Raw genomic sequence first — 20,828 nt, forward strand, 5'->3', positions numbered from 1 at the left:
CTACTCTTATATCGAATTCCAACTGCCAAGGGATCTTTTACGTGCATTTTAATATATACACGGGACCTCGGGTTTTCGTCTCATCATAAGGACTAGACAGCTGTCCTTGTCAGGCCCTCCGTTCTGAACCACTGACAAGGGGAAACCACGTCGGAAAATCCAGATGAACTTTCTCGGCCAATGCAGGGATCGAACACCCGACCTCCATGCTAGTGAACAAGCGTCTTAACCACCTAGCCAACCCTCAGTTTTGAAAATGATTTACTAAGATCAGATTTTATTTTTGCTGACTACTGGTGACTTTAGTCTATTCGTACACCGTATTTACACGTCAAATCTAATCCAAAGATTGCCAACTTTCCAGTCGTCTTTAAATTTACGTTTTTGGGCGTACAATAGAAGGATCACGTGGCTAAGTGGGTAAGACGCTGGCTCGCTAGCCTGGAGGTCGGGTGTCCGATCCCTGCATTTGCCGAGAAAGTTCATCCAGATTTTCCGGCGTGGTTTCCCCTTGTGAGTGATGCAGGGCCTGACAAGGACAGCTGTCTAGTCGTTCGGATGGAACAAAAAACCGAGGTCTCGTGTAAAAATTTCCCTCATAGCACACTGTATGGCGTATGCCCGTCTTCATTAGCCCAGTTTAGGAGCAAAACAATAGGACGTTAAACCCCATTTCATTTCATTTCTGGGCGTACAATATGTATTTTTATGTACCATAAAGGTGCACTGATATAAATTTCAATTTCATTTGTAAGATAGGTTTTCAATCAGACTCGCGTTCACTTTTGAATCGCAAGTACCCCAAAATGTTATCGCAAAAATATCGCCAAAACAAAATTCTAATCGCCACTTTTATTGCAAATTGAGACTTTGGCGACAGACAGTGCGAGCCCTGGTTATGTGACTGGTACGCATATCCGTTTCTTAGTCCCGAAATGACCTAGTTTGTGTCGAGTCGACGTTAAACCCCATCTCTCTCTCTCTCTCGTGTCGTACCTTTGTGAGTACATTCCTAAATTTTGTTGCAGTTCATGAAATCATAACCCGAAGTAATGTATACGACAACAATTTGTACGCTACAATGATATTGTAGAGAGGGGTTGTATAAATTGGATGAACCAATAAAATTAAATTATGATAAGACAGAAATTTTCTTGATCAAAATATCTTTCTCAATTGGTTAAAATCGGTGATTCAACAATAACATCCTCTTTATCAGTTAAAAATCGTGGAGTGTACTTTGATCAAGATCTTAAAATGAAAAGTTACATCGCTATTATTTGCAAGTCTTTAAATTTTCATCTATACAACATTAGTAAACTTCGACCATTTATAGCGACAGATATTGCTCAAATGTTAACTAACGCTATTGTGCTCTCCAAACTAGATAACGGCAATTACTGCTGTTCAACGTTCATTCATGATTTTATTAAACGCAAAACTGGATAATCGAAACTTTGTTAATAAATCGTGACAGTGGTAACAATGACAAAATCGAGGCCTACAGCGATTTTAAAATAAGATTTTCTTGGCTTCGAGTGAAGCAATTTGACTGACATTTTCAGAATATCCCCTTTACATTATCTAGTTTTGAACTATTACAGTGGGAGCTGTTAGCTCCGTATCTAATCTTCCATAATGTACCTTTAAATTAAATTGCTTCAATGGCATTTAGTAATTGAACTGGAATATACATAGAATTGTGAAACGTATATCGTTAAATGAAAGGCCATATTTTTAGCTTTCATCATAATTTATATTAGCTATTCACTGGAGAGAGAGACATATTTCCCAATGCGACACATACTCAATGTATAAATAAAACATAACTTTCGGCTGATACACGAACTCATATTAAAATGATTAATGTTTCATGTCAGGATGATTTACAGCGCTTCCAATAAAAGAAATATTGGGGTTTTTTTTATCTTGACTTATTCAAGTAATGGTAGCTGATGATTTCATGTCTGCTTCGGGGTTAACGTCCACTCGACACAAATTAGGTCATTTTGGGACTAACATATGGTTCAATTTAATTTAAATAATTCGCATGCGCGTAGGGATCTTTAGCAGTGGGCGGAAACCGGAGGACCCGGAGAAAATCCACGAGGATGTACAGGCTACCCTACTCCTTGTCACGTACAACGGGGGAATCGAAACCACGCCAGTTGATAACCTTGACTAAACAAAAAACTGACAAAATATTGACTCAATGACAGACTTTATGACATTTTCAGCACATTCCCTTTAAATTATCTATTTTTTGTAACTATTATAGTGAGAACTGTCAGCTCTTTATCTAATCTTCCATAATATCCCTTTAATAACAGCATATAACAAATAAGGCAAATTGTGCCCGAACAGTGGATCTACGACCTAATGTTATATCGAATTCCAACTGCTAAGGGTTAATTTACGTGTACACTGGACCTCGGTATATCCTCCCATTCGAACGACTATAATAGTAAGTGTATGGGGGGGGGGGCTGTGCCCCCCCCCCCCTCGGCCGTCCTGCCCTACGACACCGGAAAATAATATTCCTTTAAAGAAAGTATTGTTATTATGCATTTCAGCACATCAGATTAAATCAAAACAAAGCTGCACGAAGCATGACCTATATCTGATCTCTATAGTTAACTTCTATTCTGATATATTTGAGCTTTCAACACTCCATTTACCCTCTATTCTAGCTTTACACTCTATAGTTAACCTCTATTCTAGCTTTACACTCTATAGTTAACCTCTATTCTAGCTTTAAACTCTATAGTTAACCTCTATTCTAGCTTTAAACTCTATAGTTAACCTCTATTCTGGCATGTTTGGGTTTTAAACTCTATAGTTAACCTCTATTTTAGCATGTTTGGGCTATATTTTGGAGTTTTAACACATAAAGATGAAAACAATAAAATAAGACTCACTACAACATTCATGTTAGAAGCGTAGTCAACATCAGCACGTTCGTCGTTAACTTCTTCTATAAATTCTCTTATCTCCCTTTTGGTGAAATATTTTATGGGATATTTTTCGTGTGATTCTTGATTCCTAAAAATTATCGGTTTTGTTGGTGGAAGGGTTTCTGCAGGTGCTGGTGTAGGAATACGATGATGGAGAAGAGGGTATGCTGGCTTCACAGTTTGTGGTGGCTTGGCGTTTTGTATGTGTTGAGGAGGTTGTTGCGGTGCTGGGTGATGATGAGGTAGTTGAGGTGCTGGGCGATACTGCGGGTAATTGAGGTAGGTTTGTTTTGTGGCAGCTACATTACTCGGTTGCGCATGATTGGAATGTATAGTCGTTCCAGAAGCTCTAACTATCGGTTGTGTTGGTGGCAGAGTTTGTGGAGATGCCGGAGTAAGATAATTATGCGAATGATATATAGGCTTGGTATGCATCTTCACAGGTAGATTAGCTAGTTGTGCTTGAAGTGGATTGGCGTTTTGTGTGTGATCATGGGGTTGTTGTGGTGCTGGGCGATACTGCGGGTAACTGGAGTAGGTTCGTTTCGTGGCAGCTACGTTACTCGGTTTCGCATGATTGGAATGTACATGGGTGGTTGTTGTAGCAACGTTAGTCGTTGCAGAAGCTGTAACCGGTTGCACTGACCTGAGTATACTTAATAGCTGCGTCATGCTGGAACGATTTGATAATTGAGGTTTTTCTCTGTTATTTAGCATCTGTTGTGGAGATGATATGGTCTGTTGAGCGTTGGTAGTAGTCGTTGATGTACCCGTAACCCGTCGTTGTGGCAGTGGAAGCATCTGTCGGATGTTAGTGATTGGTTGTGCTGGTGAAAAATGGTGATGTTGTGGTGGCTGCACAATCACCGGCTCCTTTAAAAAGGTGGACGTTGGTTTGGTGTTAGTATAAGTTTTCGTAGGATCTGCGCCATTAACGCTTGTAGATGCTGATTCTATGGGAGTTATCTGCCCCATTGTCATCGTTGGGTCTGCACTTTTAACACTTCCAGCGAAATTCAACGCCTCCATTAGAGAGCTGACTGTTGGTTTGGTGTTAGTATAAGTTTTCGTTGGATCTGCGCCACTAACGCTTGTAGATGCTGATTCTACGGGAGCTATCTGCCCCATTGTCATCGTTGGGTCTGCACTTTTAACACTTCCAGCGAAATTCAACGCCTCCATTACAGAGCTGGCTGTTGGTTTGGTGTTAGTATAAGTTTTCGTTGGATCTGCGCCACTAACGCTTGTAGATGCTGATTCTACGGGAGCTATCTGCCCCATTGTCATCGTTGGGTCTGCACTTTTAACACTTCCAGCGAAATTCAACGCCTCCATTAGAGAGCTGACTGTTGGTTTGGTGTTAGTATAAGTTTTCGTTGGATCTGCGCCACTAACGCTTGTAGATGCTGATTCTACGGGAGCTATCTGCCCCATTGTCATCGTTGGGTCTGCACTTTTAACACTTCCAGCGAAATTCAACGCCTCCATTAGAGAGCTGACTGTTGGTTTGGTGTTAGTATAAGTTTTCGTTGGATCTGCGCCACTAACGCTTGTAGATGCTGATTCTATGGGAGCTATCTGCCCCATTGTCATCGTTGGGTCTGCACTTTTAACACTTCCAGCGAAATTCAACGCATCCATTAGAGAGCTGGCTGTTGGTTTGAAGTTGGTAATTTTAGTTGTTGTGCCATCCATTTTAACACCCCCTGTTCCAGTACTCAAAGGCATCGATGTTGTTGTAATCTCAGGTTCTTTTAGAGATGTGGGTGTTGGCGTTGATTCACTATAAGTCGGTGTTGCTGCTTGTGCTGGATTAGGATTGTTAACCCCATTAACGCTGCTTGTAGATACCGATTCTATAGGATTTATTAGCCCCATTGCCATCGTTGGGTCTGCACTTTTAACACTCCCTGCGAAATTCAAAGCATCCATTAGAGAGCTGGCTGTTGGTTTGAAGTTGGTAATTTTAGTTGTTGTGCCATCCATTTTAACACCTTCTGTTCCAGTACTCAAAGGTATCGATGCTGCTGTAATCTCGGGTTCTTTTTGAGATGTAGGTGTTGGGGTTGATTCACTATAAGTTGGTGTTGCTGCTTGTGCTGTATTAGGATTGTTAACGCCATTAACGCTGCTTGTAGATGCCGATTCTACAGGATTTATCAGCCCCATTGCCACCGTTGGGTCTGCACTTTTAACACTCCCTGCGAAATTCTCAATTGGAGAGCTGGCTGTTGGTTTGAAGTTGGTATTTTTAGTTGTTGTGCCATCCATTTTAACACCTTCTGTTCCAGTACTCAAAGGCATCGATGTTGTTGTAATCTCAGGTTCTTTTAGAGACGTGGGTGTTGGCGTTGATTCACTATAAGTTGGTGTTGCTGCTTGTGCTGGATTAGGATTGTTAACGCCATTAACGCTGCTTGTAGATGCTGGTTCTATGGGAGTTATCGGCCCCATTGCCATCGTTGGGTCTGCACTTTTAACACTTCCAGCGAAATTCAACGCATCCATTAGAGGGCTGGCTGTTGGTTTGAAGTTGGTATTTTTAGTTGTTGTGCCATCCATTTTAACACCTCCTGTTCCAGTACTCAAAGGCATCGATGTTGCTGTAATCTCAGGTTCTTTTAGAGACGTGGGTCTTGGCGTTGATTCACTATAAGTCGGTGTTGGCGTTGATTCACTATAAGTCGGTGTTGCTGCTTGTGCTGGATTAGGATTGTTAACGCCATTAACGCTGCTTGTAGATGCTGATTCTACGGGAGCTATCTGCCCCATTGCCACCGTTGGGTCTGCACTTTTAATACTCCCTGCGAAATTCTCAATTGGAGAGCTAGCTGTTGGTTTGAAGTTGGTAATTTTAGTTGTTGTGCCATCCATTTTAACACCTTCTGTTCCAGTACTCAAAGGCATCGATGTTGTTGTAATCTCAGGTTCTTTTAGAGATATGGGTGTTGCTACTGGTACTGGATCAGCATTGCTAACAAGTACTGATCTTAGCGGGTTTACCAACGGAAAGGTTGGTTGACTGATAACATAAGATGGCGCTGTATTCCCTGTTCCAACATTTATTACATGGCTGGCGAGTTGAACATCTTGCTTATTTGTACTAGAATCCTGCACAACTACGCATTCAGCAACACAGACACAAATCACAAACACACTGATCAGCTTCATCGCCATCTTGTATATCCGAATGTTAGATTTAAAATAAATTTCACTCTACATTCAGCATTCAAGAGAACGATCACAGCCAGAGATGACAAAAAAGACACTCTTCACATCTATGTACATGTACTTTTTACTTAAGCTCTGGGCTAACGTATTACTGACATTTTTTTAATATGGAAATACATTGACTGATTTATTTATGACAGTCGCTATATCTCTTTAAACAAATCAAATCTTGAAATATTTATGACGCACACGCCTATACAACCACACACTGACTTTCAAATTTTTTTCCGTGAAAATGAATCATACTTTTTATATACATGTAAAAGAAAAATGTGGGATAAAAAAAGGCAACGTGTAACAATTTCATTTCTCGGGTAGGCCTGTTATAAAATTGTGATATTTATGTATGGGTGACGAACACAGCCTATACCACCACACATTGTCTTTCAGGGTTTTTTTACGTCAACATAGATCTTACTTTTTATAAAAGAAAATGTTCATTTTGTATCTGCCAATTTAAATATTTTATCTGCCAACAATGTGTGATAACAAAAGACCTGTTATAAATCAGCTACCAGAACAATATGATGCAAATCCTTCTATACATAATACATTAGCTCAGTTTTGAAATGATTTACTAAGATCAGATTTTATTTTTACTGACTACTGGTGACTTTAGTCTATTCGTACACCGTATTTAACAATATTTGTTCTATATTACACGTCAAATCTCATCCAAGGATTGCCTACTTTCCAGTTGTCTTTAAATTTACGTTTTGCGTGTACAATACGTATTTTCAGATACCGTAAAAGTATCAGAATCTAAATCACTGATATAAATTTCAATTAGATTAGCTTTCATTTTTGCATCGCAAGTTCACCAAAACGTTACCGCAAACAAAATCGCCAAAATAACATTTTAATCGCCACTGGGTTTTTTTTTTTTTATCGCAAATTGCGATTCTGGCGACCAACAGCGTGAGCCCTGATTAAGTTAATGATACGCATATTCCTTTCGTACCCCAGTGGAATCACCGATAAGATGCTCTTGTAACATCGCCCAGACGAAACTTGAACGGAATCGCCCAGTCGATACACTAATGGAACCATTCAAAAGAGGCTCTCGTGGAATCGCTTAGACGTGTTAGCAATTTCAATGGTTATTCTAATTAAATTATCTAAATTTCTAGTCTCGTTACAGATACAAATCATGGTAGCCAGATAGATAAAAAGTACATTTTTTTACACGTGGCTTTTCAGGTCTTTGATGTTAAATATGTCTGTTAATTGTTTGAACTCTTCTAATCATTAGTAATAAGAATGGTTTCACATTGTACATATATATAGACCCTCAAGTTTACTAAATGTCATTGTGCTTGATAACGATAAGAGAATACTTATCGAAACGTTGTGCTTGTGTATAATAAACCAGTGATTGTTGTCCCATATAACTGTGTCAGTTTTTTGGGGTTTTTTTACACGGTGGTTGCGTTGTAGACATATATCACAGATAGCAAAAAATTTGATCCGATGGTTACACATTCCGCACACAGAGATCCAGCTACTTCATATTTCGAGAATAGATCTCTGATCTAAATGGCTGCCATATCTAAAAACTAGTATACTTTTTTTGTATTTAGGTTCTACTAAGTTTCACATATGTCATACACACAAAGACTAAATAAACTTTTTCAATTGTATTAAATGGAAGCAAAATAAATCCTTAACAAAATTCTCGAAGTTTACTTTGTGTTTTCGACTAAACTCGTCGATTTAGGACTTAAAATGTCGGTCAACTAGCTTAGTGTTTGTTCTCAAGCGGAGCTAATTGTAGAAAAACAGCCTAAGTTTAGTATGGGTGGTAAAACTGTAAATGGGCTGTTATAATCTAACAAATGGTTCGTGCAATCAGAATAACAGATTCTGATAATGGCAAGCAACCCGATAGTAAACATGAAAGAAAGAACATTTTTTACAGGGTGGCCTTAAACTGTTGACCATAACTGTAGTAGTACATATTCCCAGCTGAGCTATACTGTTGATTTGTTTTGTAAATTTCATTACAACCCCTGTCTATAGAACGACCTCATTAAAGGCCTACTAATTTGACAGATTTTGGACTTTGTTGGCATAGACTGGGTTGAGGGAGAGGAAATCTTAGGCGTACTTTTCCACCATGATTGACGTCTCAAACGTGCCACTTATTGACGTGACCTGACAATTTAAGCCAATGAAAACAGACTAGGAGGTTGGGTGACCGAGTGGTCTAGCGCGTGCGCTATAGATCATAAGGTCTGTCATCGAGCGTGTTTTCGATTCACGGCTTGTTCGTGACAGGGAGTAGGGTAGCCTGCTCAACATCGCGCTGCTTTGTCCGGGGACCCCTACAGCTAAAGACCCTTAAAAATGAAATAAAACTGAACCATTGGGCCATATGTTAGTCTGATCCGACGGATTTGGTAATATTGCTTGTCAGGCCAATCTAATTAAAACACAGATCCTATTTCGTTTCGTTTTTTTATAGCTCAAAATTTCGTTTTACTTGTCTTTACTACACTAGTATCTGGAATGGTTGTTATCATTGACGTGTTCTGGATGATGTGAGACATTAGCCAATGGAACTTTCTGTTAAGGCGAACAGCTGGCGTGAGCTGCACGGAACCGTATGTAATCCACTAGAAACATCAATTAAGCGTTGGATAATCAAATATCTGACGTCATAGCCTCACAAGCCGATCGTATGACCCCTGATGCGACCTATCACTACTACTGGTCAGATCTTCATGTAGTGTAGGCTACCGAAAGTATACAAAAACGAAACGAAATATAGATCTGTATTTTAATCCGATTGTTGTCAGGCATTCCGTCCTGTACACCTGACAAGAGGGAACTTGACCGGATCATCAAGGGAGACTTTCTCAGTCAACTCCGATAGGCAACCCTAGAACCCCGGGTTAGCGAGCAAACGCTATGCTCACTGTAAGATACAATCTATCTCGCCCGGTACACAGCAGTTAAAATGGCTCCTTGTAGATAACATTTTAGGATGTCCCCAATAATATTGCCAGTACAATCAAAACTCGTATCGGTATCGGTAACCCAAGAGAAACAAAATGTAGATAGCAAGCACTTCTTTTCAGGTTGTTATATATTCGAAATAAAACCTAATTTCGAAAAACAACCCCGGGAATAGCTTGCTATCTGGCTTACACATTGCTTCAAACTATAAAGGTTAACACCCCACTGGTCTGCTCCGAACTGGGTTAATGAAGCACGACCATACGCCATACAGTGTGCTATGAGAGAAATTTTGCCCGGACAGCGGCGCGCTACGGTCTACTCTTACATCGAATTCCAACTGCCAAGATATCTTTTACATGCACGCCAATGTGTACACGGGACCTCGTTGTTTCGTCTCATCCGAATGACTAGACAGCTGTCCTTGTCATGCCCTCCGTCCTGCATCACTGGCAAGGGGACACCACGCCGGAAAATCTGGATGAACTTTATCGGCCAATGCAGGGATCGAACACCCGACCTCCAGACTAGCGAGCCAGCGTCTTACCCACGTGATCCCCGTCTTATAAGCAAGCTGTACTGAATGTTAAATCGTATATGAAGCAGTAGCCAGATGACTGATAAGATCCTTTGTCTCGGGGGCTTTATAAACCAATAATTGAAACGAAACCGGGAGACGAGGCTAGGACGGGGCGTCTAGAAGTTAACTTGGGACCAGACAGGTCTCGGGTTAAGACCGAACAACGGCCATGTAAATTAGTTGGGAGTTGGCACACTCGTGCCAAGCCAAGTTTCCCTTTGCACCACTGACAAGGGGAAACCACACCGGAAAACCCCGATAAACTTTCTCGGCCAATATCGGGCTCGAACCCGCGACCTCCAGGCTAGCGAGCCAGCGTCTTACCCACTTAGCCACCGTGATCCCCATCAATAGTTTCTATGGGAGATATAAATGGGGTTTAACGCCCTACTTGATACGGGGAATAGACATCTTAAAGTATCAATCAATAGAAATGGGGTTTAACGTCCTACTTTTCTGCACCGGCTGGGATAATGAAGACGGTACTATGTTCGATATAACCCGGAGGTGAATAATTGTCAGACTAGGTCATACAATAACACAATTAACCTTTATCAGACGGAATCGGATGTGATTTTGTATACTTTTAGAGTATGAAATAAAAAAAAACTCACCAAAACATTAATGTTAGACTGTAGATAAATTTTTGCACGCCTTTTGTTCATTTCTTCTAAAATTGCATATTTCTGTTTTTTGGTCACTCCGAACGATTTCTCCAGTTCTTTGTCTTCAAAATACGAAATGAAATTGTTCGCGGGAAGAATTTTCGGCAAGTTTCGTCTGTCCGCAGGCGGCTTTATTGGCTTTGGAGTTGCGACTTGCACAGGAACCTGCTGACCTACAGGGGGTTTGCGGTCAGTATTATGCGAATAATAAATATTCATGAGAAATTTTGGTTTTGACGTTCCTTCCATGGGAGGTGTCGTGCCGTCCGCGTTAGTGTTGGTATCTATGTTAGGATCGATACCTGCCGGGGAGATGATAACTGCCGGCGATTGGGTATTCGTCTGAGCCACGTTACTTGAAGGTGCAACAATTTTCTTTGGTAGGGGGCGTGCGGCCATTGGCGTTGGTTGGGGTCGTGCGAAATGCGGAAATAGTGCCGAATTAGAGGTTTTCTGTGGTGCTGGTTGAGCAAATTGTTGTGTTGCTGGCGGAACATATTGTTGTGGTGCTGCTCGAAAATATTGCTGTTGTGCTGTTGATGCATTCTGTTGTTGTGCTGGCGGGGCATATTGTTGTTGCGCTAGCTGAATATTTTGCTGTGGCGCTGTTGGAGCAATCTGTTGTTGTGCTGGCGGGGCATATTGCCATGGCACTGGTTGAATATTTTGCTGTGGCGCTGGTTGAGCAATCTGTTGTTGTGCTGGCGGGGCATATTGCTCTGGTACTAGTTGGATATTTTGCTGTGGCGCTGTTGGTGCAATCTGTTGTTGTGCTAGCGGGGCATATTGCTGTGGCGCTGGTTGAAAATTTTGCTGTGGCGCTGTTGGAGCATACTGTTGTTGTGCTGGCGGGGCATATTGCCGTGGCACTGGTTGAATATTTTGCTGTGGCGCTGTTGGTGCATTCTGTTGTTGTGCTGGCGGGGCATATTGCTCTGGCACTAGTTGGATATTTTGCTGTGGCGCTGTTGGTGCAATCTGTTGTTGTGCTAGCGGGGCATATTGCTGTGGCGCTGGTTGAAAATTTTGCTGTGGCGCTGTTGGAGCATACTGTTGTTGTGCTGGCGGGGCATACTGCTGTGATGCTAGCGGAACAACCTGCGGTGCTGGTGTAACAGACTCCTCGGGTGCTGGTGCAGTAGCCGCGTCACTGCTAGTTAGCCGTTTGAAACTCGCACGTAGATGCGCAAACGGTAATGGTCTGGATTCTATTGGTGGCGTACTAGCATTACTTTTCGTATTTTGTTGTACAGTTTCTGGATCAGCCGATGATTTAAATGCGTTCACCCGTTGTTGTAGATTAGGAAAATATTTCTGAGTTGATTGTGGTAACGGTTGCGGAGTTTCTGTTTGCACAGGTTGAACATCCGCCGGCTGTTGAGGTTGGAGAACCTGCGTCTGTTGAGGTTGCAGAACCTGCGGCTGTTGAGGTTGCAGAACCTGCGGCTGTTGAGGTTGCAGAACCTGCGACTGCTGAAGTTGGCCATACTGTGGCTGTTGAAGTTGGTCATACTGCTGCCATTGAGTTTGCTGAACCTGCGGCTGTTGCTGTTGAAAGTTCTGTGACTGTTGAAGTAGCCAATACTGCGACGGTTGAGGTTGCTGAACCTGCGGCGGTTGAAGTTGCTGAACCTGCGGCGGTTGAAGTTGCTGAACCGGCGGCTGTTGAACTTGGCCATACTGCTGCTGTTGCGATTGAACATCCTGCGGCTGTTGGGGTTGGCCATACTGCTGTTGCGATACAGCATACTGTTGTGGTGAGGTGGCGCTCCCTCCTGATCCTAGATTATTTGCTGATTTAGGGGCTTCTGCATTATTCAATGTTGCTTGGTTGTTGCTACTATATAAAGCATTAGCTAATGATGACACGAGATACGGTCTTCTGGGTGCACCATTATATGGGTTATATCCAACGGGAGTAAAAACGCATTCACAAAAACTAACACTCAACAAAATTAAGCACACCACTTTTAGCATCATTTTGAAACTTACAGAATTACATCTAAAAACGAAATACACTTATGCAATCAGAATATAGGAGACGACTGGTCTATGCGAGTTCCGTCCAGCACACACGTATATATATATATATAAATATATATTATGCTACATGTCTAAACTGCCACTGGATTTTTTATTTCTGCCATGTGTGAAAGAATAAAAACAACAAAAAGAAATTGACTGATTTATGACCATTTATGAAAGGTCTAAAAATGAAAAAATCTTATCCGAATCTGTCTAAAACTGAAATATTATGCAGTCGTGATTGACACATTCAAATTGAGCGTGAATATTAAACAACGTCCCATTGTTGTTTTTTACTGCTTTACAAGTGAGTGATCGCATCATTTATTTTTAAATACGACATTTATTTTACTGATTTTTACTATTAACCCATCTCATTCTAGGACTAACATGGTCTAATTCCCTTTCATTAAAGTGCCTTTTGATGGCTACTCAACACCAATTAACTCATTCCAGAACTAATAATGGATAAAATTTGATTTCATTTATTGTCTAGTAATCTGGGTCTGTTTCACGAAATTTTAACTAAGATAAAATCCAAATATTAGTAATTTGATTGGATAATATTAGATTGATTTTAGTGCTTAGCCAATCAAAATTGAAGTATCTACTGGTTAAATTACAGATCTATATTTCGTTTCGGTTTTTTATATACTTTCGATGGCCTACACTATATGAAGATCTGACCGATTGTAGTGAAAGGTCGCGCCAGATGTCGTGCGAACGGCTTTTGACCATATGACGTCAGACACTGATTAATCAATCAGCGTTGAAGTTTCTAGTGGTTTACCCACAGTTCCGTGCATCGCACGCCAACAAGTCGCCGTAACAGATGGTTTCATTGGCTAATCCCCACATCATCCAGAACGCGGGATATATAACAACTATTCAAGACAAATCAAACGAATTTTTTAACTATAAGAAACGAAACGAAATAGGATCTGTGTTTTGATCGGATTGATTTTCTAGAGCCCTTGATTGGGGCACGACCAGGTTTGTAAGGTCTAACCCTAGCTGAACTTTACAATCATTAATCTCAGTTTATTCTGTAATTTATAACATTCTCAATAAATCACAAACAGGATTTAGACATGAAAAAAGAGAGATGGGTTTAACGTCCACTCGAAACAAACTAGGTCATTTCGGTACTAACATATGGGTCATAAACGGTCATGTTGTACTTAATAAGCTATGGCCATTTAACCATCCATAAATATTAGACTGAAAAATGGTTACGAGTGTCGGCCATAACATACGGGCACTTTTGAGTAAACAATGGGTTACGTGCCCTTGTTTTGAAATTAGTCTCGCTTAATTAGTCTGATTGACAGACCGGGGTAATCAAGACTACTTTTTTTACCAAACATAACAGAAAGCTGGAACAAGAAATTGAATTTAGAAAAACGCACGGTAGGCAACTCTGCAAATGTTTTAAGAACCTTATAAAATTTAAATGAAACTACTATTAGTATCATGTTCCTGCTTAATCTGAATGTTTCAGAGATATTATTTGTACTAAACCAAATGATGCCGCTCCTAACGGTACAGTTAATGATAAAACAATTTAAAACATGAACGAAGGTAATTTCTAAAGCTGCTTTAATAACCAAAACGCTAAATATTACTGTTATTCAGAATCGTCAACAATAGAATTTTACGGTTATAATAGTTGATAGACGTGCGAAGGCTATTTATAGACGCTTGTGCTAAGTGTTATCGTACCGCACATTCGCCGTGTCGAGTTCAACTTTCCGTAGGGAAAATTTTTAGTGCACGGGGCACCTTATCTTAGTAAGGATGAAATACTTCATTTTGTACTCTAAACTACATATAAATCCCTACAAACAAAGTTTTAAAGCAGGTTTATCCCGTTGTTCACAAAACCACTTTCAAAAGTACTGATATCTATATTAACGGGCAATTAAAGAGGGTATTCAAACATACTGTGACAAAATATACTCTCTTGGTGGTATCAATCAAATGTGGATATTAAAACCTTCCAAAGAATTACATGGTGGTTTGCAATCTAGATAACTTGCTTCAGTCTCATCTATACAAACGTTTGACTTTTCTACTTTGTACACTAAAATTCCCCATAGTAAATTAAAAGCTCGGTTAAAAGACATTATTCACAGTGTCTTTTCGTCTAAATCGGGAACTGTTAGATATGAATATCTAGTTGTTAATTACAATTCCAAATATTTTTTATTAAGAACCATAGTAATTCCAGAAATAAGTACACCATCAACGAGATAATTCAGATGTTGGACTTTTTAATTGATAATATCTTTATTGAATTTGGAGGGAAAATATATCATCAATTAGTAGGTATCCCCATGCGTCGATTAAATACAGGCACTCGTAAAAACAAATACACGATTAGCCAGACGTTTTAATCTCTAAATAATCTTAAATTTAGTGATTATTTAGAATTCATATTATATCCCGATGAGCTCGAAATTTAAACACTACTAACAGTAACAATTACGCTTACTACTTGGATCTGCGTCACGATTTTGTCAATTGCCATATACTGAGTGTTAAAGGTTCAATACCACTCTTGTTGTAACTGAATAATATGTCTCAATCTTTATTCTGGTCAACAAATTGTACTATTTTACAATATTCCAATAAATTTATGATTCAAATATATCTTAACACACCTAATTTAAAAAATTGGAAAAATTCAACTAAATGATTTGAAAAGCCTGACGTAAAGCTTTTAAAATGGGACTTGGATTTAAAAATATTTTTGAACCCTCTGGACAAGTAAAATAGGATTTAATGGATAATTTACACTAACACATCTAGTACTTAGAATAAGGCTGTTTTTTATTTTCTGGGGCTGTCAAGCCAGCAAGAGTGTTAATGTCCCTTTAAATTATACAATAAACGTGATGACTTTGACGTTACGATTGTCGTCAACATTCCACTATCATCAGCTAACGGACTGTATGTGTCTCAGTTCGAACGCTTGTTCCTTTTATTCTGATTTTTTAAGTAGATCGAGACCTTTGTCATCTAAGCTTCAACTACATGGATATTTGCCCACTAAACTTAGAAAACCTTTAAAAACTTCTTAACCTTGGGCCGGTTGTTCAAAGCCCCTTTAACTTATAACGACTCGTTAACATGATTATCTTTAACGTAGAGAAAGGTTGTTGCTGGAAGCCCCGTTAATTTTAACGTGTAGTTAACTTTGCGTTATATTTAACGAAGGTGTTGGGCTCCGTTATCTGTTTAACGATGGCATTAATCGGCTGTCAGTCGAAGTATACCCTTAGCAAAATTTCCTATAGATTACCAATGTAGTTTTCTATAGAACATTCTAGGGGTTGGGGGGGGGGGGGCACTATCACATTTACTATAGGATGAAATTCTATAGTATTCTAAATAATTTTGAGGGCCTGTAGGAAATAACAGCCACAAATAGTTTAAAGTTTCTGAAGTCGCAAATCCTATTATTTTTCTTGCAGATTTATGCTAAGGTTGGATGACCGAATGGTAAGCGTTGTATCATAAGGTCTGTCATTGAGTTAACTGGCGTGGTTTCGATTCCCCGGTTGTATGTGACAAGGCGTAGGGTCACCTTCCATTCTCGTGGGTTTCTCCGGGTCCTGTTAACAAACGACACATTAGTAAGATAACGATCAGTTAGAGTTTAACACGGAGGACTAATATAATTGAGTTTTGACCAACCGGCCCCTGATTAGAAAAGATAACGATCCAATTTTGGACCATTATCTTACGATTTTTCCGAGAAAGAATCCATGGCATAGTGGATTTGTTATTTAAATGTTGCATTAAAACGGTTTATATCCGTTTTATATGTTTGCGCAATATTGTCCGCAGCGTAGTTTGGATTTCTTACCGATAACTATGATTCGCAGGAAGAGACACAAGATAATGACGAACCTCGAGTCGGCCCGGCCAATAAAATGTATTCCATCTCTTTGAAGCTTGATTTATAAACATTCTTATATAATAAAGAACATGTTGAATGTTCCTTTTCAAATTTTATCACAATGTATATTGGTAAATCAGTAATATGTTAATTGTATATTTCTTGTGTCCCAAGAGGTCGATCAAAGGTAGCATTTATATACTCTTCAAAAAAAAGTAGGGGGTATTCAGAAACAATACAAAACTGCGGAAATGCACTGCTGTTTTTATTAGAGGCTACCAGTGTATTCTTGCAGTGTTGGCGGTTGACTTTGCCGAACCGATTGGAAAGCAAACATGGATAGATAAACCAGCACGCGTCTGTTTTCATCAACCCCTTCCTTGAAGTGTCAAATTTGACAATGAACCCCTCCCACGTGTATGGCACTATTGCGTGTCGCATGTGCAGCTCAGTGGTTCTGTTGGGGCGATAAGTTCTTCATCTGTGAACATACTCTCAAAGCATGTCAAGTGTCCATGACTATTTATCATATCACAACCTGCATAGGTATTTGCATTTCAATATCCCCTACATTTTTGGAAGAGTATATATATAGAGAGAAAAAATGTTTAACGTCCACTCGACACAAACTAGGTCATTTCGGGACTAACACATGGTTCAATTTTATTTCAATAATTCGCATGCGCGTAGAGGTTTTTTCTTAGCAGTGGGAGGAAACTAGAGAACCCGGAGAAAACCCCCGAGGTTAGACAGGCGACCCCACTCCTTGTCACGTACAACCGGGGAATCGAAACCGCGCCAGTTGACTCAATGACAGACCGTATGATACAACACACACACATTTAACCATTCGGCCATCCAACATCCCGTATATAGAAGTTGTTTTACAACAAAAACAAAAGAAAAATCTTTTTTTATTTCCTATTTATATTTTTAAATTTTGAAAAACAATTTTTAATTTCTAGTTTTTTTTTTGTTTTTTTTTTTGTAAAATAACTATTAATTGTGTGATTAATAATTTTGTAAATTAATTTATAATTTTGTAAATTAATTTATAATTTTGTAAATTAATTTATAATTTTGTAAATTAATTTATAATTTTGTAAATTAATTTATAATTTTGTAAATTAATTTATAATTTTGTAAATTAATTTATAATTTTGTAAATCAATTTATAATTTTGTAAATCAATTTATAATTTTGTAAATCAATTTATAATTTTGTAAATCAATTTATAATTTTGTAAATCAATTTATAATTTTGTAAATCAATTTATAATTTTGTAAATCAATGTAAATTAATTTATAATTTTTATTTTGATTTTGATTTTTTGGACGTTTGCCGGTGACCGCGCGCATATTCTGGTCGCTGTAAGGTCGTAGCAGCGCACTAAGAACGTCACTCCGGTCTCACGGGGAGATTAGGAGACGGGTTAATATACGTTTATAAAGCTTGTTATCTAATGCTAGATTTCCACTATCACGATTCGCGCTACGATTGAAATCGTGGTTTTAACCGTGGAGTTATCGTGGTGATCCTATCAGGTCTTATCATATATTGAGGTCAGTCGTAGCAATCGTGTTGATCGTAGCAAAACGCATCCGAGCGTTTCTGGACGTACCATATCGTGGACTCAATAGGGACAGTGTGAACCTAGCATTATCATAAATTTACCATACTAATCCTGTAAATTTATAGAATTAAATATTGCTTAAACCCAACTGTTCCGACAATTCAGAATAATTGGGAATGTTTAGTATTACGAGAACCCTGAAGACGGGTAAATAAATGAAGAATAGGGAAATTACAGAATTGGCAAATAAGTTAATGTGGAAATAGGGTTTCTGTTGTAGAGATGGGTTATTAAATATAAAATAAAAGCAAATACAAATACACAATAGAAAAGAGGGCGGGGGAGGGGGTGTCACCTTCTGTATTTGCGCCTGAGGAGCGGTTTTAGTTCATTTATCAAGGTAGCTATAGTCTGCTTTCTTTCTAGACAAGTTTAGAAAATGCTTGATTTTAGCTCTTTAATGATTTTAAGAAATTGAGCTGTCCGCGACAACATGCCCCAGCGATTTTCGCCAGCAAATGACATGTCAGCAGCAACATTCCCCTAGAAATAGTCGGTAACGCCTACTCGACCCAGAATATGCCATTTTGGGACATGCATATGGTTCAAATTTGCGCGTAGGGATGGGAGGAACCCGGAGAAAACCTCACGAGGAATTGGAATCACTCCACTTGATTTAATAACAGACCTTATGATCTAAAGTGCACGCGTTAAATCATTAGGCCACCCACCCTCCACCCCCGGGTGCGAAAAAAGCTAAATCAACTCACCAGCACGTTCATGTTCCTTGTCGTATCGCTATCCTGACGGAGCTGATTAAATTCCTTCAGAATAATAAATTTCTCATCTGATGACAAACCGAAAGAATCGGACAATGATGAACGCTTTTGAAAATAGGAAAGATGGTCTACGGCTTCAAGAACGGCAGGAAGGTTGGCCATCTGATGATGAGCTGGTTCAGGACTTATGGGTCCCGGGTTTAAAGACGGAGTATTATGTTGCCTGTTTATAAGGTACTTGGGTTTAGGTGGCGCTTGTGGTTTCTGTGGTTTGGGTTTTAGCGGTTCCATGGTCTTCGGCGGTTTGGTGTTGGTTTTAGGCGAAACCGCTTTTCCATTTTGATGGATAGAATGCACCGGAGCTGCTCCTCCGCTGTGTTTTAACGGATGAGAATACACAGGAGCTGCTACACCACTGTGCTTTACCGGACCAAGAGGCGCAGGAGCTGCTACTCCGATGGGCTGTACCGGATCAGGAGGCCCAGGAGATGCCACGCTGGTGTGTTTTGCTGGATGAGAATGCACAGGAGCTCCTCCTCCGCTGGGTAAATACAGATGAGAATGCACAGGAGCTGCTACTCCGGTGGGTTTTACCGGATCAGGCGGCGCAGGTAATGCCACGCTGGTGTGTTTTACCGGATCAGGAGGCACAGGAGATGCCGGGCTGATGAGTTTTGAGGGCTGAGAATGGACTGGAGATGCCACAGTGTGACGGTAATCAGAATGATGACGTCCGTGAAACAACATATGGCGAATTTCCTGATTTTCAACTAAACCGACACTCAAAAAAATGACATATAACGCTAGACTACGCATCTTTGCTATAGGTAGAAGTGACCTTTATCCTCCCTTGCCTGTTGCCTGTCGACAAAATGGATGGCGAACCAGATATTATACAATAAAACTATATATATTTTCGATATTTTTTTTTAAAACTTAAAAGTAAAGGGGTTATGACTTACTCATGACTTTAATAGGGCCTAATTTATGGGCGAATGCCACAAGGAGATGAAAAAGTTTGATGCCGTCATGTTCCTTTTGACAAAAATTATAAAATTCAGATGTCGCAAACGGAGACATAAGGACAGTAAACGTTCGTCTTGTTGTTGATAATTAATGTCAAATTTTAACACGAATTGAAATTGACGTGTCTTGAGGGAGAATGTTAAAATATTTGATATTCGGGTACAGCTATGTGCAGTGGACTCATGGTTAAAAGCAATGAAATGAAATGGAGTTTAACGTTTTACTGTTTTACTGGGCTAATAAAGACGGACAGAGGCTATGCAGTGTGCTATGAGGGAAATTTTACCCGGACAGCGGTGCTACAGCCTACTCTTATATCGGATTCCAACTGCTAAGGGTTCTTTAACGTGCATAGCAATGTGTACATGGGACCTCGGTTTTCGGTGCCATCCAAACAACTAGGCAGTTGTCCCTGTCAGGCCCTCCGTCCTGCATCACTGACAAGGGGAACCCACGCCCGATAATCCCGGTAGCGTTCCCGCGATCTTCGGGCTAGGGAGCCAGCGTAGGACAGTAAGGCGTTAAACCCCATTTCATTTCATTTCATTTCTTTATCAATAAGACATCTGCTGTTCGTCCCTTGATGGACCTTCCGCCCTACATCACCGGCAAGGAGGAATCAGGCTGGAAAACACCGGGGGGGGGGGGATCTTTTCGCCAATCATAATGATTGTACTTATGAATCATATTTTGGTTTGTACATCAGTTAGATCATGGTTACTTTTAGTACAAACTCTCTCTAGTCTTAGTACAGAAAAACTCTCGTTCTCTCTCTCTTCTTGGTACAAACTCTCCCTAGTCTTAGTACAAACTCTCATTCCTCTCTCTCTCTCTCTCTCGCTCTCTCTCATTTCCGGTGCAGGTTTACTTGGTAATGCGCCTTGGCTGTTTATAGTAAGTGAAGAATATGTAAAGCTGGAGTTGGAGAAATTTCTTCGTCCGACTATCAAAGAACTTGTGGATACGATAGTTATGATGGAAGTCATATTTTGTCATCCCTGGTGACGGTATGTCATTTTCTTGCTGGTATTATGGGATTCCACAATGAGACCACAGACGCAATCCCTTTCAAAAATGACAATTAGACAAATTGTCTCTTCGCATTAAACTATTTTTATCTTTCGACGTGTTTT

The 20,828-nt window shown here is 39.9% G+C and overlaps 1 protein-coding gene across 2 annotated transcripts in view; it reads right to left on the minus strand.

Moving 5' to 3' along the window:
- The window catches only part of LOC126819691 (SCP domain-containing protein 1), a 33,603-nt gene extending 14,053 nt beyond the window's left edge, over positions 1-19,550 (minus strand). Inside the window, exon 1 of one of the 2 annotated variants that reach the window (XM_050547883.2) lies at positions 18,661-19,550. In XM_050547883.2, coding sequence (XP_050403840.1) covers positions 18,661-19,485 — 825 coding nt within the window. In that variant the 5' untranslated portion in view covers positions 19,486-19,550. Of the gene's footprint in view, positions 1-10,337; positions 12,475-18,660 lie in introns of those variants that run through there. The other variant, XM_050547881.2, reaches the window with a different exon arrangement.
- Between the last annotated feature and the right edge of the window lie 1,278 nt (positions 19,551-20,828).

The sequence above is a fragment of the Patella vulgata genome, chromosome 4 (genome assembly GCF_932274485.2).
Source record: "Patella vulgata chromosome 4, xgPatVulg1.2, whole genome shotgun sequence".
Classification (NCBI taxonomy): Eukaryota; Metazoa; Mollusca; class Gastropoda; family Patellidae; genus Patella; species Patella vulgata.